General features: G+C 41.9%; 1 protein-coding gene and 1 long non-coding RNA gene across 3 annotated transcripts in view; one reads left to right on the plus strand and one right to left on the minus strand.

The window, feature by feature from the left end:
* Positions 1 to 23,108, minus strand: LOC310764642 (uncharacterized protein). Of its 2 annotated transcripts, XM_083618989.1 has the most exons (7): positions 22,976 to 23,108; positions 14,011 to 14,199; positions 11,701 to 11,760; positions 9,817 to 10,155; positions 6,824 to 6,899; positions 4,749 to 4,835; positions 1 to 1,029 (listed from the first exon to the last, which is right to left on the minus strand). In XM_083618989.1, the coding sequence occupies exons 2-7, from the start codon at positions 14,183 to 14,185 to the stop codon at positions 579 to 581; spliced, it is 1,188 nt and encodes a 395-aa protein (XP_083475115.1). In that variant the 5' UTR covers positions 14,186 to 14,199; positions 22,976 to 23,108; the 3' UTR covers positions 1 to 578. The 2 variants fall into 2 exon arrangements, with proteins under 2 accessions (XP_083475115.1, XP_083475116.1); XM_083618990.1 differs by lacking the exon at positions 14,011 to 14,199.
* Positions 1 to 24,020, plus strand: part of LOC310764907 — a 72,636-nt gene extending 48,616 nt beyond the window's left edge. Inside the window, exons 2-3 of the long non-coding RNA XR_014549343.1 lie at positions 23,453 to 23,518; positions 23,975 to 24,020. This is a non-coding gene — a long non-coding RNA (uncharacterized lncRNA). The remainder of the gene's footprint in view (positions 1 to 23,452; positions 23,519 to 23,974) is intronic.
* Positions 24,021 to 25,002: the final 982 nt, after the last annotated feature.

The raw sequence follows: 25,002 nt of genomic DNA on the forward strand, positions 1-25,002 counted from the left end.
CCATTTAATATGGAGAAGGCAAGAGAGAGAGAGAGAAAAGACATATAGAGTGAGAAGGCAGAATGCTAATTTGGTAGTGCAAACAAAAACAATGAACACAATCCAAAATCAATGAAAGCATAATCCTATGCCTATCCACTCAGAAGACCCACTGAGTTCAATGGACCTTATTCCTAGAAAAGATTGTTTGGGACTGTATTGCTGTTCTATAAGAGGTTCCAGTCTCATCTGGCTCCCAGCATGTGGATATCACTTTATGACCAGCTGAGTTTCACGTGGTGTCCTGCTTCCTAACATCTCATCTGTCTCCTAGCATATGGAAATCAGTTTATGAGCTGGTGTGTATGGCAAACTGCCTGCTTCACAGCTCTTCGCTCCACTTCTGCGTAGGGTAACCAATGGATCCGTATTCCCAATGACAGGATGGTAGCAGCTTCAGCTTCAGAAAGGCTTTCAAGATCAGCCAGCAAAAATCTGGGGTGTCAACAGTAGGCGTCTTTCATCTCCAAGGCCCCGATCAACGCTGATGATAATGTAGCAGGGAACCCCCATCTCATCTATAGATGGGATGGCGCATCTCAGAGACATTCCGTCTTGAATTTCTGCCTCAGAGCTTTCTGCACGTTCTGGATCTTCTCCGTGATCACCGTGTCACTCAGATGGTCCCCAAACTTCTGCTTCAGCAAAACCCTGATGATTTTGATGCACCTCTCGTCCATCATGGGCTTAGCCTCCCGGAAGGTGTTTCCTCGCCTCCCCGTGATGGAATGGCTCTGTATATAGTCAGAACTGAAGAGCTTGTAGAGGAGTGTTTTGCAAGCGGTGCTGATCTTCTGGTCAAACCGGATGGCCTCTTTGAGTTGCCCCCTGGTGTACCCGTTGAAGAGTTCGGACGCCTCGCAGGGATGGCGTGCGGGCTCTTGCTCCTTAAAGGAGGAGGCCTCCAGGTACTGCACTTTCCGCTTCAAGGAGAGGACTTCTCTCTGGAGGCTGAGGACCATTTGTTCAAGATGCTCGATCTTTTCTTCCCTAGAGGAGTCAAGCAACAACATGGATGGCTTTAAAAAGGGGGGATAGGAGGGTAGACAAATTCATGGATGATGAAGCTATCAGACCAAACTGCGGGAGGCAGTGGAAGACAGGAGTGCTTGGTGTGCTCTGGTCCATGGGGTCACGAAGAGCCAGACACGACTAAATGACTAAACAACAACAACAGTAGCAGCAATAGCAACAAACTCTTTTTAGCACTTAAGAACTGCCTTGATTAATCAGATAAAGGACCTCCAGTCTAGCACTCCCTTTAGAACATCAATTTAGAACATCAGATGTCTGGGGCACTCACAGGCAGGGAATGAACATGACAGCCTTTTCTTATTCTTTGTCTCCAGTCCTCAGCACCTGGTACACAATGTGACATTTTGCTTCTAATGGAGGTTCCATTCAGCTGTCATCACTAATAGCTATGGACAGATCCATTGTCCAAAAACATCTCTCTCTCTCTTTCTCTTTTTGTCAAGCCATCTAAGTTAGCTTTACTGAACCGTGTGCCCTCTAGATGTCTGAAATGAACTAGTTCAGTTGGATGTAGTGTGAAATCCTCAGAGCTACTCCTGGAAGTAGTCCCCATAATTGCCAGGTGAACTAAAGGTGAAGGAAGTTCATGTTGGGGTAGAACTTTGAACACTTTCTAGTTCATCTTCACAATCATTCCCTCCCCCCACCACCTCCAGCTGGAGGTCTAGAACCTTAGCTTTCTTTAACAAAAAGGGGGAAGTCAATTATATATCACCTTACCCCACATGCGCCCACTCAACCACCTTGATAAACGGAATTGGCACCACTACACATGCTACATAATACCCTTTCCTCATGTATAAAAACTCAGTCATTTAATGTGGCAGCACCTGCACGTTGAAACTCCCTGCCTATTGAGATCAAGCATTCACCTTCACTGTACTCTTTTCAAAATAAAAAAATTCTTTCCAGTAGCACCTTAGAGACCAACTAAATCGCCAAAGAATTGATGCTTTTGAATTATGGTGCTGGAGGAGACTCTTGAGAGTCCCATGGACTGCAAGAAGATCAAACCTCTCCATTCTGAAGGAAATCAGCCCTGAGTGCTCACTGGAAGGACGGATCCTGAAGCTGAGACTCCAATACTTTGGCCACCTCATGAGAAGAGAAGACTGCCTGGAAAAGACCCTGATGTTGGGAAAGATGGAGGGCCCAAGGAGAAAGGGACGACAGAGGACGAGATGGTTGGACAGTGTTCTCGGAGCTACCAGCATGAGTTTGACCAAACTGCAGGAGGCATTGGAAGACAGGAGTGCCTGGCGTGCTCTGGTCCAGGGGGTCACAAAGAGCCAAACACGACTAAACAACTAAACAACTAAACAACAACAAGTTTGTTATTGGTATGAGCTTTTGTGTGCATCCACACTTCTTCAGATACATGCACATGAAAGCTCATACCAATAGCAAACTTAGTTGGTCTCTAAGGCGCTACTGGAAGGAATTTTTTTATTTTGTTTCAACTACGGCAGACCAACACGGCTACCTACCTGTAACTTGTACTCTTTTCAGTGCCTGTTAAAAACATTCTTGTTTAGACAAGCCTACCCAGATGCTTAGAAAGTTGAGGTAAATTTATTGTTTCGGTATTTTAACGTGCATCTGTTTTAAAGTATGGTTGTGATTTTTTAATTGATTTTCGTGTTTTATCTTTTTGTAAACCTCATTGAGGTTTCTTTATAATCAAGCGGTGTATAAATTTAATGAAATACATAAGTAAATTATGAAATATAAAGAAAGTTAGGAAACAAAATGAGGTGGCAACCTTCTCCGGCTAATTAGGCAGATATGAAGGTGCTGCTGTTGTGAATGATACGTAGTCACACTCGCTGCTACTAAGCAGTCAGAAGGAAGGAACATGAGGCATTTCCTGTATTTTCCTTGCTGAAGAGATTTGCTCTCTTCTAACAGGAGCAGCTTGCAGCAGGGGGCCACTAGGGGGTGCATCAGAAGATGGCTGACAATAACATCTCTCCGACCCACACGAGGTAATTTGGAGGCTATGATGGGGGTAATTAGCCTCCTTAACCCCCCCAGGATTGTGGGGGGGCCGGCCCTTGCCTGCTGTGCCCTATACCACCCCCAAATTTGTGGGGATGGGGGCACTAGGCACAAAGCCCGCCTGTGGGATTTCGGCACTCCTGGACGCCGTCTCTGATTCGCGCCACTAGCTGCAAGAACTTCAAAAGAAACAATTTGGACGAGATGAATTGCACATACTTCAAGGAAGGAGGGGGAGTAAAGACTGCTGACAGAAGAGATCTCTGATAAAACAAGACAAGAATAAAACATGAGAAGATACGTCAAGATATGGTACGGCAAATGACTGAGGGGGGAGGGGGAAAAAAGCTTTCCTTTCTTTTTATGTGATTAAACAAGAATCCCCTCCCTGAATGAGTCAGAAATGTCGTTTTAAGGACTTAAGCTGTGGATTTAAGGCTGTGTGGAGATAAACTTTCGAACCAAAGCAATGTTTCAAGACGAATCTGGAAGGCATAAGAGTTTTGGAATGACGCAGTGAAAAATGCCGTCGCCATTTTGGGAAGCTCTGTCGGAGGTCTTGAGTCTGGGAGGAGAAAAAGAGAAACAAAGCTGTTTATATATCATGGATTAAACTCCTCAGTGGGACTTAAGAGCGACAACTTCGTAAAATTATGATGGAAAGAGCGATGTTATCTATGAAGGAGATGATATATGGAAACCATCTGGACTTGGATTGGAAGAACGGGAAATTCACACAGGATTATTATATTTGTGCTTATCTGCTTAAGGAGATTATCAGAAGAGATCATAAAGAAAAAAGAGAAATTATATGAACAAAATACGATGTGGAAACAGCAAGATAAGACTGGATAGAATTATGAACTCTGTTTGGACTGATTGGGACTGATTTGGACATTAACGCAGTAGCAAGAAGATGATTAGAATCCCCCTTTGGATCTTGAAGTATGGGTCCCCCCAACAAAATTCAAAATTTGGCTTTGTAATTCGGAATTTATGTGATGTGATTTAATTTGATGTGATTGGCCAGTTAATAAAAATTATTTTTTCAAAAAAGGAGTAGCTTGCAGCAAGAAGTACAGGGATAGTAAGAAAGCAAATGGCACATTTTCATCTTTAGAGCTGTGTGGCTGGGAGAAATTAAACTGGGCAAGCCTGTTCTAATCTGGAAATACAATTATGAGGAAAATTTCAGCTGCTGACATTTTTATACCAGACCTTTAATTACTGGTGTGTGGCCCGATTGACTTTTTCAGCCTGTACTGCAGCACAGCAGTTCTGAATGTTGTGAGAAATTGCCGAGGATTTGACCCTGAGATTGAAAAGGGTTACTCAACCCTGGCCTAAGCGTTATGAAGGATTAAACATAGGGGTGTCACAGTCCACTGCTGGAACTGCCCTATGTAGTTCTATCCAGAAGGAAAACAATAGCATTTGGGTTAGGAACCCACCTGGTAAGTGGCTGGTATGTGATTCTGAAATATTTCACTTCTCTGCCATCACTAGCAATGCTGGACACTCCAGCAAGAATCCATCCAATGGAAAAGCCAGGTGAGTTTGTGGGCCTGAAAATTGCTATTAGGTTTCCAGGCATGTCTAATCTATATCCCATTATATTCCGGCAAGATGCTAGAAATGCAATTAGGGGCAGATGGGTCTCTTCCCTGCCAGATTACCTTTCCATTTCACAAGCACTGAAGACTTTCTGAGCCACCTCAAAGCCATCCATTTCCAGAGAATTGGTGTCCTTTGACTTGTCACAGCTAGAAGAACAAACAGATAGCTGAAACAAGTAACTCCAGAGTTCATTAAAAAACAGCAACAACCTACTATCTTTAGACCAAGAGAAGATTATACGGTTTTGTTTCATTTTGTGTGTGTGAAGTGCTGACACTGATGGGTGCAACTGGAGGCAAACTTGGGCAGAAAAGCAAATGTTTTTTTTCCCCTTTTTGGTTAGTGTCTACACACACACACACACACACACACACACATCTTTCCTCCATCCAGACATGCACGAGACATTATATCAGATTCTATTAATACATTACAAGCAGTCAGAAACACCCAAGGAGGCTGCATAACAGAGCGAGAAGGGTATGTGGCCTGGGAAGGGTGTGGGGCCTAGGGAAACTCTCAGGGGCCTAACAGTGGCTCCCAGCACCACTTTCAGCTTCTGGGTCTGAGGTTCCCCAATTGTGTCTTAGCCCAACCCTCCTGCACATTATGCAGCTCACCTGCTTTCATCTCTAGCTGAGCAAAATATTCTTCTTCTCCCAAGTGTAAACAAAATCCATTCACCATATGCACATCCTCCAAGGCCTGTTTGTGTATATTGACCAGGAAATGTGCACAATTACCTCTCCATGGGAGGATTATGCGCACATTCTCCACGAGGGCTGGTGAATGTGCACAATGGCTGGTGATTATGCACATTCACCGCTCAACTTAAAATCCTCTTAACACTTTGACAAGAACTGAATTGCACTCCTAATTAGGGATGGGTGAAAATGTCAGTTTTGGATTCTCATTTCTCCTCTGTTAATGTTTCCACATTTCTTTGCAAAATTTGCCTAATAGATACATTCCTTCAAAGCAGTTTTCCCTTATACAATGCATTTTTGTGTTCTTTCATTAATATATGCATTTTTAGGTACACTTTACTCTACTATATGCATTTTTGTACTTGGACGGAGAACGGCACTGCAAAATTCAGAGAAGTGCAAATTTCAAAGGATGGCTGTTGTCAAGGCTGCCCAAGGTCCCAGCTCACAAAGGACCAACGCTGCTTTGTTGTTAAATACAAAAGACTTTATTGAAGTTCAGTTTCACTTCCAGAGCCGCAGCGCGCAGCCCCACGTCTCAACTGTCAGACCGCTGATGACCCTTCTGAATCTCCTCCCCCTGTACACCAATTTAAGACCCTCGCCTTGCTCCACCTTTTCCGCTGCTCCTTCCTCCTCTGGGTCCGCCTGCCCGCCGGGGTCTCGCCCTTCCTAGCCTCTTCTGATGCTGATTCCCCTGAGCCTTCTCCCTCCCTCCGGCGGGCTTTAGGAGCTGGTTCCCCATCCGGGTCTCCTGCTGTCCCGCGCGCCTGTACATTTGAACTTGGCGCGCGCGCCCAGCCAGCAGTTTTCCTCCTAACCGTTTCACTGCTGCTGTCACTGCTTCCCCCTTCGGGTGGGCTAGCTGCAACTGACCTCCCCTCCATTCCCCCACTCTCCGATGGAGGCGTGGTCAGCCCTGACTTACTCTCCCTCCCCTCCGGAGGAGACGCTGGCCCTGACACATGTGACTCTTCCCCCCCACTACGCTCTGGTGGGGAAACTGGTCCCGATTCTCCACTGCTGCTTTGGGGTTCCCCTCTGGCTCCTTGTTTCTGGTGCGTCCCCCCTGGGACCCCCCTTGCCCTGACCATCAGCGCCCCCTTCTGGGAATCTTCTGATTCGCTGGAGAAGCTCATGGAATCTCTCGGGCCACTGTCATACTCCCCTACGCTGCCCTCGGATTCTTCCCCTTCGCTCTCCCAAGCCTCTCTCCCCAGTGCTCCTGCTCCTGATTCCCTGACAGCTGTGTTTCGGTTTACGTATAGTTTCAGAAAATGTGGATTACATAGGTTGGCCTGTAAACGTGAACCCAGCTGAACTTCTCCCCAACCCCTACTCCTAATGTAAATGAAAATGCTTGATCCGTATACCATGACACATTTGTACAATTTGGGGGTTTTGGGGTGGGAGGGGGGATACATTACCTGTTTATGAAGATATGTTTCTGACATTGGGCCAGAGGATCACCAGACCTCCTCCTAGTTGCCATGTTAGTGTAATCTAAAAAAGAAGATAGGCTAAGGAAAGATTATGTAAAATTAAACATGGCAGATGAAACCCCCTTTGTTGTTCTAAGTACAACCAATACATTTATCCAGTTACAGATAGGTAGCCGTGTTGGTCTGCCATAGTCAAAACAAAAAAAAATTTTTCCTTCCAGTAGCACCTTAAAGACCAACTAAGTTAGTTCTTGGTATGAGCTTTCGTGTGCATGCACACTTCTTCAGATACATTTATGACCACTACATTAAAGTGATGGTCTTCTAAGGATTCAACAGCATTTTAGTTCCCCGTTTTGATGTGTGATTTTCTGATTTTTTTGGCAGAGATACTGAGGAGAAGATCCAGTCTAATGTTACTGTAGAGTCAGCTCCAAATGTAATTCAATATAATAATAATAATAATAATAATAATAATAATAATAATAATAATTTATTTAAACCCTGCCCATCTGGCTGGGTCTCCCCAGCCACCCTGGGTGGCTTCCAACAAAGTATTTAAATACAGTGGTCTGTTAAACATTAAAAGCTTCCCTAAACAGGGCTGCCTTCAGATGTCTTCTAAAATTCTGGTAGTTATTCTTCTCTTTGACATCTGGTGGGAGGGCATTCCACAGGGCGGGTGCCACTCCCGAGAAGGCCCTCTGCCTGGTTCCCTGTAACTTGGCTTCTTGCAGTGAGGGAACTGCCAGAAGGCCCTCGGCTCTGGACCTCAGTGTCCAGGCAGAATGATGGGGGTGGAGACGCTCCTTCAGGTATACTGGACTGAGGCCCTTTAGGGCTTTAAAGGTCAGCACCAACACTTTGAATTGTGCTCGGAAACGTACTGGGTGTCATTGTAGATCTTTCAATAATGACAAACGCATCTTCATGCTCAGGAACCTCATATATGCTTCTATGCTCACAGGAAGCCCCTCAAACCCACAATTTATCAGTCATTTCAATGGAGGGAGAAGAGCCACAAGGTCATTCCTTTGTATGTGTTGGGTTTCCTCCTTCACATTGGGGAAGGAAGCCCTTGCATGGGAGGAAATTCTGTATGCAACTCATGTGGGAGGAAAATATATGATCCTTGTGACCCATGCGTGTGGGGCGAATAGCAAAAGAATCAGTATTCAAAACGTGGGATTAAACTCACTCTCCAGCAGGAGAGAGCCTCCAGTAGCAGAGTTTAAACACTTAAAAGTTAAGCAGCACTGTGAAGTGTTAGGAATGTAGGCTGTTAAATCTTTTTATCCCAATCAGTCCACTTGCAAAAAGCGCTCCTCTTCTTCTAACCCGCTTAAAATGAACAGACCACACTGCGAAGTAAGTTTAAAAACTTCACATACAAAGCATGCCAAAGGTCAGATTCATGAATTTATCCAAGCAGCAGCAAGGAAAACACAGGCAGTACACTATTGTGGAAACCTTTTGGGTGTATTTCTGAGGTTTGATGGCTCATAACACCACTACATTTAGAGTAGTACCATAAAATTGTAAACCAATGGAAAGATAATTTATTGAAGAATGTAATGCAACAAAGTTTGTTCAATTATCTGTATTCTATCAAAAGTTATAGCCAAATAACCAGAAAAAGGAAGCACAACTTGCTTAGGGTGATTGATTTCATTCGAATGTAGCCAATGAGCAGGAGTGTTTAGAGAGCCCATCAGCTGTTGTTGTTGTTGTTTAGTCGTTTAGTCGTGTCCGACTCTTCGTGACCCCCTGGACCAGAGCACGCCAGGCACTTCTGTCCTCCACTGCCTCCCGCAGTTTGGTCAAACTCATGCTGGTAGCTTCAAGAACACCATCCAACCATCTCGTCCTCTGTTGTCCCCTTCTCCTTGTGCCCTCCATCTTTCCCAACATCAGGGTCTTTTCCAGGGAGTCTTCTCTTCTCATGAGGTGGCCAAAGTATTGGAGTCTCAGCTTCAGGATCTGTCCTTCCAGTGAGCACTCAGGGCTGATTTCCTTCAGAATGGAGAGGTTTGATCTTCTTGCAGTCCATGGGACTCTCAAGAGTCTCCTCCAGCACCATAATTCAAAAGCATCAATTCTTCGGCGATCAGCCTTCTTTATGGTCCAGCTCTCACTTCCATACATCACTACTGGGAAAACCATAGCTTTTACTATAAACCATAGCTTTTACTATAAACCATAGCTTTTACTATAAAACCATAGCTTTTACTATATGTAAAACCATAGCTTTTACTATATGTAAAACCATAGCTTTTACTATATGTAAAACCATAGCTTTTACTATACTATCAGCTGTTATGAGCCATCAAACCTCAGACATACACTTTCCCCAAAAGGTTCCCACAATTTTGGCCACTAGTGTACCTTCAAACACATGCTCTAAGCATGGAGCACGTCTTCCTTGATCAGTTACATGGCATGGAGTGAGAGGTAACAGGAAGAAGTCTTCACTTCCTCCCTTATTGGAGAAAAGGGAGAGTGACCTAGCTGAGCCTAGGACTTCAACTCTATTGCCTTAGCTCATGGGTAGGCAAACTAAGGCCTGGGGGCCGGATCCAGCCCAATCGCCTTCTAAATCCAGCCCGCAGATGGTCCGGGAATCAGCATGTTTTTACATGAGTAGAATGTGCCCTTTTATTTAAAACGCATCTCTGGGTTATTTGTGGGGCATAGGAATTCATTCTTCTTCTTTTCCCCCAAAATATAGTCCGGCCTCCCACAAGGTCTGAGGGACAGTGGACCCTGTTGAAAAAGTTTGCTGACCACTGCACCTCCCTCATGCACTACCTAGCACTCGTGCATAGTTTTGTTTGACTGCAATTTCCCACAACTCAGAACACATGGCATATGAATTAGCGGGCTCATATGCTGGGAATACAAATGAACATAATCATCTCACATTTGCTGTACACCTGTTGCACCCTCATTCCATTCTTTGATTATAACAGATGTTTTACCTCTGGTTGCTGGGCTTGGCCTCGTTGCCCCTCTTGGGAATGCCCCAGCAGAAGATATCGTTAGGAAAGAAGGTGATACATGAAAGGGAGTAGAAGAGTGAGGAGTGGCTGGTTCAGAGGAATGGGACCTCATCATGACACCAAGGGTGCGCACCTCTCTAAGGCCAGAAGAGGTTGCAGGATCTTGCTGGAGATCAGCCTCTTCATCTTCCACAGTGGTCTCGACATCTTTATCACTTGGGCATTTCTTCAAACCGTTCCCTGGGTTCCACTTGGGAAAGGACTTTCTGGACCTCTTTGGCTGTGGTGGCCCCAGATTCTGCACTGCTGACTGATCATCTGAAATCAGGAAAAGTGCATCAAACAATAACACTGTGTGTGTTATTCTTGCTTGTACAGTGGTACCTCTGGTTGCGAACGGGATCCATTCTGGATGATCTAGCTAAATATTGTCAGTGCAGACTGGCAGCAGCAGGACTAGCTGCCCAGCAAGCATTCCACAAGTACAGAGCAGCATGTGTGAGAAGGGCCAGGAAGAACATTTATTGATTATTACATTTGCACTCCATCTTTCCTCCAAGGCGTACCGGTACATGCTTCTCTCGCTCGTCTTTTTATCCTTACAACAAACCTGTGAGGTTGGTTAAACTGAGAGACAGTGTCTGGCCCAAGGTCACCCAGTGAGCTTCATGGCCCCGGTCTCCTAGGTCCTGGTCCAACACTCTGACCATCACACTATGTGTGTGTGTGTGTTTTCTTTCCATTAGAAATTTCTCTAGAGCTCTGCAGCCTCCCTAGCTGCCCACACTTCTTGATATGAAAAAGAAGCCAAAGGAAGAGTTATCTTCCCCAGTTTATCTCAGTCATAGGAAAGTGGGAAGGTTGGGTGCTTGCTGATTTTTCTTCTAAGGACTTCCTCTTTTAAAAACAACAGTTCACAGCTGTCAGGTAGAGATGCCAGTTTTAGTTTCTCTCAGTTTCTCATTTCCCCACTCTTAAATTCAGTTCTCCATATCTCCACTTCAGTTTGTGATTTAAAAAAAGAAGTCCTCATGAAAATTCATCAGCATTTTAGTGTGTGCTTCTCTTAATATACACATTTCTGCAAAGCCATTTTCTCCAATTAAATGCATTTTTTATATTACTTTCACTACTATGTGCATTTATATGCAAAAATTAGCCAAATACCTGCATCCTTGTAGACATTTCTTGGCCAAAGAATTGCACTGAATTTTGAAGGCTGTGTTCACATATTCCTTTTGAAAACAGCAAATTCAGTAAGTCCACATTTAAGTCCCTGTTTAGGGAATTTTTTAATGCTTGAAGTTTTATTCTGTTGGGAGCTGCCAAGAGTGGCTGAGGAAATCCAGCCAGATGGGCGGGCTATAAATAATAATAATAATAATAATAATAATAATAATAATAATAATAAGAAGGAACTGAATCTATTCCCCTTCCCCTTCATACTGTCAGGAACATGGTAGATAGCCTCCACATCTCCTCATGCTTATAGGGAAGCTCAACCAAAAATAGGGATTTTGAGGAAGTTCAGGCACCCAGGGAGGCTGCAGAGTGAAGATCACTGCCGGGATGATTTGTGGAATGAAATAAAGGACAGCCAAAAAAGTCTTTTGGCCACCTCGGAAGTAAGGTAGGGATGCCCCATCTACAAGCATTTCACAATAATTATCTCTCCCCTTTGATACAATTTTCAAGTGTAATATCTGTTCTCATTTATTAGTGTAGAATGGTAGGGGAAATACAGAAGAAAGTTTTGGAACCATACTAATTTAGATCCTTTTTGAATTATGTTTTGAAAATTTAATACTGGACTGCCCTGAGCCCCTGCTGCACTTACAAAGCACAGTTAGGGACTCTGCTTACCCAGCATCTCCAGCAGTTCTTTATCCTCTTGTAGCTTTTTCTCCAGGATATATTTATGCTCTGTTGGAAGAAAGGCCTTTTAATATTCATTTTTCACCTCCACGAGGGTTGCAGGCAAATCCATCCCACTGTGCTGTAGAACCGTCATCAACTTTGCCCAATACAAAATTTTGACAACAATAATCCATGCCATTGACTTAATGCTTTGGAATACTCAAGGCAATTCATATACAGTGAATTGATTCCAAGTCATTGCATGAGCCTAATTCTGGCTTGCCCAACAAAACTTCCCCTTTTTCTCCACATTGCCACCCCTGGCCCTGGTGCACCCTGCAAGCCCTCCCCATCCCCAAATCTGCTCTGAGGGTTTTCTCACTTCATTGGCGCAGATTTCTGGTTGATTAAGGCACAGGGAGAATTATAAGGATGGGAAATTCAGTATGCACAGTGATTTCATTGGATCAATTCATTGTTTCAGAATTCCTCAAAACAGCCATGAAATCTGCCCATTTTGCAGATGAGCAGACTGCAGTCAAGAGACAGAAGTTTTCCAAAGGCCCATTCAGTGAGCTCATAGCAGTGGCAAGATATGAACTAAGGACCTCCTGATCTGGTTCATGGTTGGTCTTCTGCAGCCCAGCTTTAATGAATATTTACTTGGAAGTAAGTGCTACCGGGACGCGGGTGGTGCTGTGGGTTAAACCACAGAGCCTAGGGCTTGCCGATCAGAAGGTCGGTGTTTCGAATCCCCGCAATGGGGTGAGCTCCCGTTGCTTGGTCCCTGCTCCTGCCCACCTAGCAGTTTGAAAGCACGTCAAAGTGCAAGTAGATAAATAGGTACCACTCCGGCGGGAAGGTAAACGCCGTTTTTGTGCGCTGCTCTGGTTCGCCAGAAGCGGCTTAGTCATGCTGGCCACATGACCCGGAAGCTGTACACCGGCTCCCTCAGCCAATAATGTGAGATGAGCGCCGCAACCCCAGAGTCGTCCGTGACTGGACCTAATGGTCAGGGGTTCCTTTAACTTTACCTTAAGTCCTACCAGGTCTAACAGGACTTATTCCCAAGTACATTTGTACAGGACCACCATTTTAAATCACTCTGTGACACTAGTTATCTTCAAGGATAATTTCTACTCAGATTTTAAGGGAAGCAAAAAACATTTGATTAATTGCGGGGAGACGGAGCCACACTTTTCTGGGCCTGCAGTGAATGCTGGTTGTTAGTCAAGCTGTGTTGTGGATGTACGGGATGCACAAATCTCTTAGATGGAGATCTCTCCATTTTTTGCAGACTTAAGCTCAGTTCACCACGTTTGCACATGTTTGTAATATTAAAAAATCAGCATTTTTGTCCTCATATTCCGTAATATATCTATTTTTGCAAGCAATTTCCCCCTGATGTAATGTATTTTGTATGCTATTTATATTAACACCTGTATTATTGTTCTTTATTTACTACATTTACATCCCACCTTTCCTCCAAGGAACTCAAGATGACTCAAGGCGTGAAGCAGGTTAGGCTGAGAGGCAGGGACTGGCCCAAAGTCACCCAGTGAGCTTCCTGGCTGAGTGGGGATTTGAACTCTGGTCTTCCAGGTTCAAGTCCAACACTCTGAGCACACTGCCATGCAGTTCCGCACACTTTCACTTAATGTGCACATTTTTTGTTCCCTATTTGTGTAGGTTGAACCACTTGCTCGGTCCCTGCTCCTGCCAACCTAGCAGTTCGAAAGCACGTCAAAGTGCAAGTAGATAAATAGGTATCACTCCGGCGGGAAGGTAAAAAGCATTTCCGTGTGCTGCTCTGGTTCGCCAGAAGCGGCTTAGTCATGCTGGCCACATGACCTGGAAGCTATACGCCAGCTCCCTCAGCCAATAAAGCGAGATGAGGGCTGCAACCCCAGAGTCGGCCACGTCTGGACCTAATGGTCAGGGGTCCCTTTACCTTTATTTGTGCTGGAGAACAGCAGTGCAGATTTTAGTTGTGCTGTGGTTCACATGCTGCAAATTGCTAAAACCAAATGTATCCTGCATCCCTAGTGGATGCCATCCTTTGATCCCTTATGGGCACAGGATGGCCTGTTGAGAGTCCTGGGCTGTTCAAAGTTGATAAGACCAGCAAAAAGAGTTTCAAAGTTTTGGGGTTCTTTCTTCTTTGAGCAGATCAATGGAGGAACTTCTGAGATCTTGGAGAGCAAATAGAAGAAATTTTCAAGGCAGTACCTCCGTAAAACCCACCCATTAATGGAAGTGTGTTTGTTTGTTTGTTTGTTATTACAAAAACGTAGCTATACAGTGAGTTCTGCTTACCGCTTATTCCTTCCACGATTCCCCAGTACAGACCACTGAAGCCTGGGCATCGGGCCAAAACTTGCTCCCCAGCCTCATAGAGGTGGAAGGGTTTCCGTGGTTCCTTGATGTTTTCAATGTTGATAACACGGCTTCCGTCTGGCCAGCTGATGAGAACATAAAGCTTGGCAGCCATTGGCAGCTGGGTCACTTAAGATAAGGAAGAAGAGGCAGGGAAGATCTGAGGGAACAATTCACATGTCTCTTTCTTGAAAGGAAGAAAACCACCTGTTAATACATTATGAGTTGGTACTCTAAGCTTTCTGTAAATGGCTAGCAAACACTTTACCTATTGGCACATGCCTACAGAGTTTGAAATCGAACCAGTGGAGAGTTACAGCGCCTGCTGTGGCTGTAGAGACATGTTTTGGGAGAGACATGTTTTGTTGCAGCTGGGGCAGATGAAGACATCCGATTGTGCTGTTGCAGACGCACCTTGACATTTCTCCTCTCTACACTCCTCCCAGCGGTTTTTGTCAGTTTTTAAATGTATATGTTGTGTTTTGAATTTTTAACTGCTTCTAATTATCCTCTCCCCTTCATGGATCACTGCCTTGCCGTGGCGAAGGGGATTGAATAACTCATTAAAAGAAATTAAAATTAAAAGAAATTAAAATTAAAAGAAATTATTTTTTTTTTTTTTTTTTTTTTTTTTAAATCTCTTTATTAATTTCATACACATACATACATACACACCTATACATTTACATTTACATCAATGTTAAAAGAAAAAGAAAAAGGAAAGGGAAAAAATCAAAGAAGAACAAAATTGGAACGTAAGTATAAGTATAAATACATAAGAAAAATACCCGAAAAAGGAGAAAATAATAATGTTAATACTAATGATAATGATAATGACGCTTAAATAACACTTAAAAATGTTAGACATCTGAATCCCGTGCGACCTACTCCGATTCTCCACTTCAGTACTTGTTCCTCTCCTTTGTTTCTTTAGAACTTCAAATGACTTTCTCTTCTTTTTTCTATTCGACCCCCTACTAACTTCCCTCCCCCCTGGTTTCAGGCTTCTTAATATCAGCTATTTAACTCTCTGCAGTTGATTTTTAAATTTATATACACATCTATATACACATCGTGAGATTTATATCAAATCCGCTATAGTCTTAAAATTTCTATATTTCCCTTCTATATACACCAAGAATTTGTTCCAGTCATTCACGAACTTTGCCTTCTTTTGATTTCTAATTCTTTGTGTTAATTTTGCTAGACTTACAAATTCAAATAATTTTATTTGCCACTCTTCTATTGTTGGGGTATTTTGACTCTTCCAATTTTGGGCTATTAACAATCTGGCCGCCGTCGTAGCGTACTGAAATAACACTTTGTCCTCTTTTTTAATCTCGTCCCCCACAATTCCTAGTAGAAATGCTTCTGGGCGTTTGGGAAATGTATATTTAAATATTTTTTTCATTTCGTTATAAATAAGCTCCCAATATTTCTTCATTTCCTCGCATGTCCACCACATGTGGAGGAAATTGCCTTCTTTGGTTCTACACTTCCAGCAGTTCTTATTACTGGTTTTGTACATTTTCCCCAGCTTTGCTGGGGTGATGTACCACCTATACATCATCTTTTCCAAGTTCTCCCTCAGTGATACACATGCTGTGAATTTCATTCCACTAGACCATAGTTCATACCATCTGTCGTATTCTATATTATATCCCAAGTCCATAGCCCACCTTGTCATAACCCCTTTTATTTCCTCATCTTTCGTATCCCATTCTAAAAGTATATTATACATTTTTGATAATATTTTATTTTTGCCTTCAATTATCTCTATCTGGAACTTTGATTTTTTTTCGTTCATACCTATCTTTTTGTCCACTGTCCATATCGCATTTATTTGATGGTATTGAATCCAACCCGAAAGCTCGTTCTTCAAATCTTCATATGTTCTCATCCTCCATCCATTTTCCGTCTTTGTTAATAACTCCTCATATGTTAATCTTTTACCCTCCATATTGGCCTTTTTTATTATCAGCATATCCATTGGGGATAGCCACCAAGGTGTTTTCCATTCTAAAAGTTTTTTGTTTCTCTCCCACACTTCTAAAAGAGGGCCCCTGATGATATGATTCGAGAATCCCTTATGAATCTTTTCTTTACCTTGCCACAAATAGGAGTGCCAGCCAAACCTATTGTTGGACCCCTCCAGATCCAACAAGTCAGTATTTTCTAGAGTGATCCAATCCTTTATCCAGCAAAGACTGGCAGCTTCATAGTAGAGTTTCAGATTGGGTACCGAGAACCCTCCTCTCTCCTTTCTATCCGTTAAGATTTTATAGTTAATCCTTGGTCTTTTGTTCTGCCATATAAATTTCGAGAGGGTTCTCTGCCACTCCTTAAATAATTTAGTACCCCTAATTACCGGTAAATTTTGAAATAAGAATAACATCCTCGGAAGCAAGTTCATTTTTATTGCTGCCATCCTTCCTCTCCACGAAAGCTTCACTCTATTCCATGTTTCTAGATCTTTCTTTATTTCTTTCCATATGGCCGAATAATTATCCTGGATCAAATTTATATTTTTTGTAGTTAGCCAAATTCCCAAGTACCTCACTTTTTTTACCACATTTATTCCATGCGTCCTTTCCAATTCTTCATAACCTTCTTTTTTAATATTCTTAGTCAGCATTTTAGTTTTTACTTTATTTAATTTAAATCCGGACAACTTACCAAATTCCTCTATCTTTCCCAACGCGGCGCCCATACTTCTTTGTGGGTTTTCTAGTGAGAGCATTAAATCGTCCGCGTATGCTTTTAACTTAAATTCTTTAGTTCCTATTTTAATCCCCCGGATTTCTGGTGTTACTCTTATTTTGTTTAGGATCACCTCCAGGGCCATGATAAATAAAAGTGGTGACAGGGGGCATCCCTGTCTGGTGCCCTTTTCGATCTTAAAGGAATTTGTTAAATTATTATTTATAATTAATTTAGCAGATTGAATAGAATATATTGATTTTATGCCCTCCATAAACTCACCTTCCAATCCGACTTTTCCCATGCTCTTCAATAGAAATTCCCAAGAGACGTTATCAAACGCCTTTTCGGCGTCTATAAAGATTAGTGCCGCGGGGATTTCATTTTTGTCCTCTAAATATTCAATAAGGTCGACCGTATGTCTTATGTTATCTTTCAAAAATCTGTTTGGAAGGAAGCCAGCCTGATCTTTGTGTATTATATTTACTAAACATTTCTTCAATCTGTTTGCCATCACTTCCGCAAAGATTTTGTAATCGTTATTCAAAAGGGAAATTGGTCTATAGTTCTTAATATCTAATCTATCTGTACCTGGTTTAAGGATCATTGTGATGTGAGCTTCCTTCCATGTTGCTGGCGCCTTTCCCCCTTTTAGAATGTTATTCATTACCTCACTTAGCACTGGTGTTAATTGGCTTTCAAATACTTTGTAATATTTTGCCGATAGGCCATCCGGCCCCGGGGCTTTCCCCAGTTTCATTTTCCTTATTGCCCCTTGAATTTCCTCTGTTCTTATGGGATTATTTAATTGGATTCTTTCCTCCTCTGTTATTTTCCTCCCACTATAATTTTCTAAATATTTCTCTATTTGGGTTACGTCTTCATGCTCTTTTTTATATAATTTCTCGTAGAATTTAAGAAAATTTTCTTTTATTTCTTTTGGGTCTTCTATCATCAGCTCATTTACCCTTATTTTGTTTATAACGCTTTGTTTTTGTCTTTTCCTAAGTTGCCAGGCTAATAATTTACCCGTTTTGTTAGCAGACTCAAAGTATTTCTGTTTCATTAATTTGATTTTCCATTCTATTTCCTCATTTGTCAACATTGAGTACTGTGCTTGTAATATTTTTATCATTTGTATGTTTTGTTCATCTTTTGGGTTCCTTATTAGTTTTCTCTCACAATCCTCTATCTGTTTCAAGATTTCTTCTTTCTTCTTATCTCTGACCTTCCTCCTATAGCTATTTTGCTGGATGAAGAACCCTCTTAACACCGCCTTACTGGCGTCCCACACCGTGTTTAACCCTACTTCTGTATTCAGATTTAACTCCATGTAATTTTTTAAGGTGAGTTTAGCTTTTTCCACCACTTCTTCGTTCTCCAATAAATATTCATTTAATCTCCATCTAAATTCACCTTGAGATTTACCTTTTATAACCGAGATTATTGAGTTATGGTCGGAAAATGTTCTGGGTTGAATTTCACATTTTATGGTTCTCACTGAGAGCTCTCTTGATATCCACACTTGGTCGATTCTTCCCCAACTCTTATGCACCTCCGAGAAAAAAGTAAATTGTTTCTCTAGGGCATGTTTATGTCTCCAAATGTCTATTAGGTCTAAATTATCCTCTAGTTTATCGAATGTTTTTGGTAGCTTCCCTTGATTCCTTTTTTTCCCGTTAGATAATCTATCTAATTCTGGTTTCTTTACCCCATTGAGATCTCCTAAGATTATCATCTTGTTGCATTCTAACTCCAATAGTATTTGCTCTAATTTTCCAAAGAACTCCAATTTCTTCGAATTCGGAGCATAGACATTTATCACATTTATTTTTTCTCCCTGGAAATTGATTTGAACCCCTAAGATCCTACCTTCTTCATCTTTGCAGATCAGTTTAGGTTCCCATTTTTCTTTTATATATGTCACCACACCTTTTTTCTTTTCATTTATACAATTCGTGAATTCCACCCCTAGTTTGTTCTGTGTCAAAATATGTCTGTGTTTTTTAATTACATGTGTCTCTTGAAGACAGATTACATCTAAATTTTTCTTTTTCAACACATTCACTATTTTATTCCTTTTGGATTTTTCATTCAAACCGTTCACATTCCACGATAATATTTTCAGGTTCATTGTATTAACCATTTTCCCGTTAAGTCCCAGCTAATAAATTGCCTTTAGTTGTTTTTGCTTTCTTCGTACCCTTCCTGTTCTTCCTCTTCCTCTTCCTTACTTAACTCCTCCTCTTCTTCGTCGTCTGACTCTCCTTCCCTGGCGCTATCCTCTTTCCCTTTCTCCAACTCATTTTTCTTTCTTTTTCCTCCTGCTACCTCATATCTTTCTTCTACTTTTCCTAGCTCTTTTTCATACCTACGCAAGAACTTATTCATCTCCTGAATTTCTGCCATCTTGAACCTTTTATCCTTATAGTAGAAGGAAATCCCCTCAGGGAATTCCCACCGGTATTGTATATTATTCTTTTTTAATGCACTAGTCAACTGTCTGTAACCTTCTCTCTTGCGTAGGAGTCTGATCGGTATTTCCTTATATATGATAATTGATTTACCATCAATAATTAACCTCTTTTGGTAGCTCATTTTTAGGATCAGGTTCTTCATTTCTATCGAGTTGAAGATAACTATACAATCTCCTGGTGCATTCTTTAGTCTTAACTGCTTAGTTTTAGTTTTTATTCTGAAGGCATTCTCGATCGAGTATGCCCCCTCCTCCCCTTTCATATTTAACCATCTAGCAATTTCTATTATCATTTTTTCTCTGATGTTTTCATTTACTTCTTCACCTACCCCCCTGAACTTTAAGTTTAATTGTTTCTGTTTCATTTCAATCATCGCTAAGTTGTCCAATATCTGATCTTGATTTCTATTCATTTCTCCTATTTCGTCTTTAATCTTTTCTGTTTCCTTTCTATGGTCTCTTATCTCCTTTTGCATCCTTTTATTTGATTCTTCCAGGGTTTTTGATCGTACCGAAAGATCTTTGATTCTAATTGATAATTCACCTACTACTCCTTCTATTTTTTTATCTATAGAATCATTTATCTCTTCTAATTTTTTTTCCATATGTATCTCCCTTTGTCTAAATTCGTCTTTGATTTTTAACCAGAGGATATCCAGATCTTTGATCTCCTCCTGTCTGGATACTTTCCTTTCAGAGGGTGTTCCCCCTACTTTCTTTCCATTTTTACCCGACATTTTGCCTTCTCTGTTTTTGTTATTCTCTAAAGACTCACAATATATCTCCTCTCCCCTAGAGGGCGCACAATCTAAAGTTTACCTTCGATTGTTCCTCTGGGTTTACTCTTTTTAACCTCTACTACAAATCTTACTTTATGCCCCGGATTATCAACCTCTTTTCTCTTTTCTCACTAAACCAGACCACAGCAAGGCACTTGGTCCAATGTTATGACACAATATATACCAATGAACCAGTACACCTTAGATATGAGTTGTTACAATCACAACACACAAAATAAAAAAAAAGAGAGGTGAAGATTAGAGTCCAGAAAAAGAAATTAATTAGTTGGTTATATCCGATATTTACGTCCACTCCAGGAGAGTAAGTCCAATTTCCAGCCTCAATAATACTATGTAAATTGTTCAAATTAATTGCACTTTATGTCCCGGGGTCTGAGGCTCTTCTGCCACTTGTTAGTTAAGTCCACATTAATATTGTCTATCGAATGAGGAGGGAGGGAAATTCCGAAAGCTGCTCCAACCTCCGACCCTTTAGTTTAGGTCGGTAGTTGAGTTTATAATCCACCGATTTCAAAAAGGGAAGATAGGCACAAATAATTCCTAACAGGGACAAAAGTCCAGCTTGTCCTTTTATATTTCAGATTGTTTTTCAACCCTGAGATGGCTCTTTCAGAATCCAACTTATCCTTCCAAGTTTCTATATTACCCCTCTAGAGTCCTTCCGTCTCTTAACTCAGTTCTCCTTCTTTATTTAAACTCTTCCAAACGCAAGAGAAGTTAAAAAAAAAATATCCAGAACGTGCCTAGAGAGGTGTAGAGTCTTTGTTCTGGTCTTTACTCCAATCTATTATTTACTCAAACTGTCTCTTACAGAGGGACCCTGTAGTTCCAGAAAGTTCCCTTCCACTCCGTTGTGTCTTTCCTATTTCTTTCACAGTTTTTCCAACTTTTTCTCCTCTCAAAAGAAGGTTCAAAGCCTCTGCAGGTTCACGTGTTTGATTAAGTTGTCATCCACCGTTTAAATTCCATTTGCCTCGTTTTGGTGGAACTGTCGAGGACTTTCTCTTCTCTCTCCTCTATAGCCGGTAATTCTCCATTTTCTTTCCTTTCTCTCACGACTGGGTGTCCCGCGCCATTTTGCACTGAAATCAGGTAGGGCTCCTTAAGTAACTTATTTTCGCCTTGAACCCCCCTGATATTAAGCAATTAAGTTCCTTAATAAGTTCCTTATATTTTGGGGGGTCCTGTTAGGTAGTTTGTGGAGATTTGTCGCTTATCAGTGGGAGCTAAGAGGCATCATTTCACGGGGTCCGCAGAGCTTACCATTCGCGTTTCTCAGTCCCGTCGTCTTCAAGCTTTTAAAAAAAAACTCGAAAAAAACTCCGAGACTCCGCCAACGCCGCTTGGTAGCTTATCCCTCAAGAACGCCCGCCTTGAGATTTTCGGGGGTCGCAGTGCCCTTGCGTCTCCCCCAAGCCCCCGTGAAACTCAGAAAAGCCCGCAGCGGCTTTTCTGCGCTCCCTGCTGCTCGCGATCCCAAACCGGAAGTCTAAAATTAAAAGAAATTAAAAGACGCCTGCTCCTTGGGAGAAAGGCGATGGCAAACCTAGACAGCATCTTAAAAAGCAGAGACATCACCTTACTAACAAAGGTCCGTATAGTTAAAGCCATGGTTTTCCCAGTAGTGATGTATGGAAGTGAAAGCTGGACCATAAAGAAGGCTGATCGCCGAAGAATTGATGCTTTTGAATTATGGTGCTGGAGGAAACTCTTGAGAGTCCCATGGACTGCAAGAAGATCAAACCTCTCCATTCTTAAGGAAATCAGCCCTGAGTGCTCACTGGAAGGACAGATCGTGAAGCTGAGGCTCCAATACTTTGGCCACCTCATGAGAAGAGAAGACTCCCTGGAAAAGACCCTGATGCTGGGAAAGATGGAGGGCACAAGGAGAAGGGGACGACAGAGGACGAGATGGTTGGACAGTGTTCTTGAAGCGACAAACATGAGTCTGACCAAACTGCGGGAGGCAGTGGAAGACAGGAGTGTCTGGCATGGTCTGGTCCATGGGGTCACGAAGAGTCGGACATGACTAAACGACTAAACAACAACAACAAATTATCCTCTGTGTGAATCGCCTTCAGGTGACGGTTTAGAAGGCAATTAATAAATTAGCTGTGATCACCATCAGAGTTCAAAGGCAAATCTGGAGTGAATATCTGGAGTTAGCAAAATTGACGGATATAATAAGGCATAAATCTAAAACTATGGTACAGAAACAATGGGAATGCTTAAATGAATATTTACACAAACAGGGATCAAACACGAAAGTTTGCTTGTGCTTAGACTAACCTTGTGAAGAGTACAGAGAATACAAAGATTAGATGGACTATGAAAGAACTTAAGGAAAGGAAGTGACTGAAGAACAGATGTAAAGGTGAATTAGATAACCAAGAGACGTGTGGTGAATGCGGTGGAAGTCTTTTATAATATTTTAACTAGGATTTATATATTGTAATGTTTGAAGTATGAATTTGGAATTATTGATTATGAAAAGTATTTTTTCTCTTCATTCTTCTTCTTTCTTTTGTCTCTTTCTTCTATTTTTCATCTTTCTTCTTTTCTAGTCTGCATTCTGGAAAATTATGTAGCTAAATGTTTTTATGTATGGTTTTTTTTTTGGTAACATCTAATTAAATTTAATTTTTTTTTAAAAAAAAAAAGAGTTCAAGGGCACATTCCAGCCAGGCAAAAACAGCTGAGGGTGGGAAGCAGGACCAATGAGGGGTGTGGCCCCAGGGATAAAGAGTGTGTCTGAGGAGTGGGAGTGACCTGGGGAGAATCCTGAGAACCAGGTAGAAAGGGCTAGAGGGCCACATTTGGCCACCAGGCCTGAGGTTCCACATCCTTGAATAAAGAAGGCTAGACACCATATTTGCTGACACATCTGATATTATATGGTTGGCATGAACATTGAAATCAATAGTCATACCTTCTGTCCCATTCCTATGTGAGATGTCATGGACAGCTGCAAGACGCTGGGCCTTTTCAGTGGTGGCACTGTGGAAAGTCCTCCTGATGGAGAATCACCAGGCTTCCCTTCTCTTTGTCTCTAGGCATCTACTGAAGATATTTTCAGAAAAAGAAATCAAGCTTTTTTCATTTTTTTTAAAAAAACTATCTGCATGGTTGTTTGTTCATTTATTTTGAAATCATTTTTATTGGATTTTACAAATATAAGTTTATATCAATACCAAATACCTATCCGTCTACATTTCTCCGAATCTCGAGCCTTCCCCCCACATCCCCTCCTATCGTCAACATTTTCAACTACATCTTATTTCATAATCCATCCATATTATCCATAGTATTTGTTACATTACAAGTGAAATTAAAATCCTGCTGTTTTCATCTGCTTACAGTGGTCTCCTAAGTAAATTATAATTTTTTTCCCAATTCTTTTTTAAAGTTTTTGTCCTCTTGGTTCCTGAGCTTTCCAGTCAGCTTTGCCATTTTGGCGTAGTCCATCACTTTGGTATGGTAAGCTTTTTCATTATTAACAACCTGCTGGTTGTATGGGTTGCATTAAAGCTGCTATTTTAGTGCTGCTATTTTCTGTACTATGTTCTATTGTTCTCAAGGCTGGCCTAAACAATGATAGATATCAGATGTGAAAATCTAAATGATTCTCATCACACAATCAGTGTAGAGTGCTATAAGCTGGCCAAGTTATGTTGGTATCTGCGCCAGAAAAAGCTCACAAATGCCTTTCCCTGGGAAACAAATATACAATAAAAAACAACTTTTTGCTGCCCTCTCACGACACTCAAAATCAGCTGCCTGAGGAGGCTGCCTCACTCTGCCTAAAGAAAGGACCAGGCTTAATGGAGGCTGCTTAATTCTATTTTGCTTAATTTTGATTGAGCTTAAAGCCACAGAAATGTTGATCTAGGGCACAGATCTCATGGATCTTCATGGTTTTTTTACACAGGACAATGAAACCATCAACAAATCATAGGACACATGTGTGAAGGCAGGAAGAAGAAGAAGAAGAAGAAGAAGAAGAAGAAGAAGAAGAAGAAGGGGAGGAGGAGGAGGAGGAGTTTGGATTTGGTATCCCGCCTTTCACTCCCCTTCAGGAGTCTCAAAGCGGCTAACATTCTCCTTTCCCTTCCTCCCCCACAACAAACATTGTGAGGTGAGTGGGGCTGAGAGACTTCAAAGAAGTGTGACTGGCCCAAGGTCACTCAGCAGATGCATGTGGAGGAGCGGAGACGCGAACCCGGTTCCCCAGATTACAAGTCTACCGCTCTTAACCACTACACCACACTGGCTCTCATAGGAATGAACTATATGTTTTGATATGGTTACAAGGATGCATAAGGATATTTTTGAGCAATGACAGTGCTGGAAGGCAGAAGGTCCACTATTTTTACAGCTCAATCAAAAGAGACAAATGTGATCTGTGATCTGATGGAGATTTGGGGAATGAACTTCTGGGGGGAAACCCATGAAAGTTCAATTTTACTGGATCCAATGTGTGTGCGGGAATATGCCTCCCTCCTTCCTAACTTCTGTGCCACCCCACTTTCTCTCCCCTGCTGTTTCCTCCCTCCCAGTTATTTTGTTTTCGTCCCCCAAGTCTCCCAGATCATCGCCCTTCCACTGGCTCGGTCTATCTGTTCCCCATTTTCCGGCAGCCATGATGGGCTATCAGGGAGAAGACAGTTGCAGGCATCAGGTCTAAGAGATGCAGGACAGAAACTGATCATTCCCTTTCCCACTCTCTAGAGTCTGGTGTTGTTCAAATTAGCCTTCTTGATTAAAAGCCTCAATCTAATTTAAACATTGCTCAGTTCTGCTCCAACAAAATCTTTTAATTACCATCCATGAGGAAATGTTCGTTACGGAGATGTTAAAATTCTGCACATACCCTCACTCCCCCGGCCACAAACTGATGGTCCTGAAGCTCCTGTTTACACATTTTGCAGTAGCTGCTCTTGCTCAAGCATCTTTAGA

This window comes from Podarcis filfolensis (assembly GCF_964270895.1).
Source record: "Podarcis filfolensis genome assembly, chromosome: 6".
NCBI classification, from domain to species: Eukaryota; Metazoa; Chordata; class Lepidosauria; order Squamata; family Lacertidae; genus Podarcis; species Podarcis filfolensis.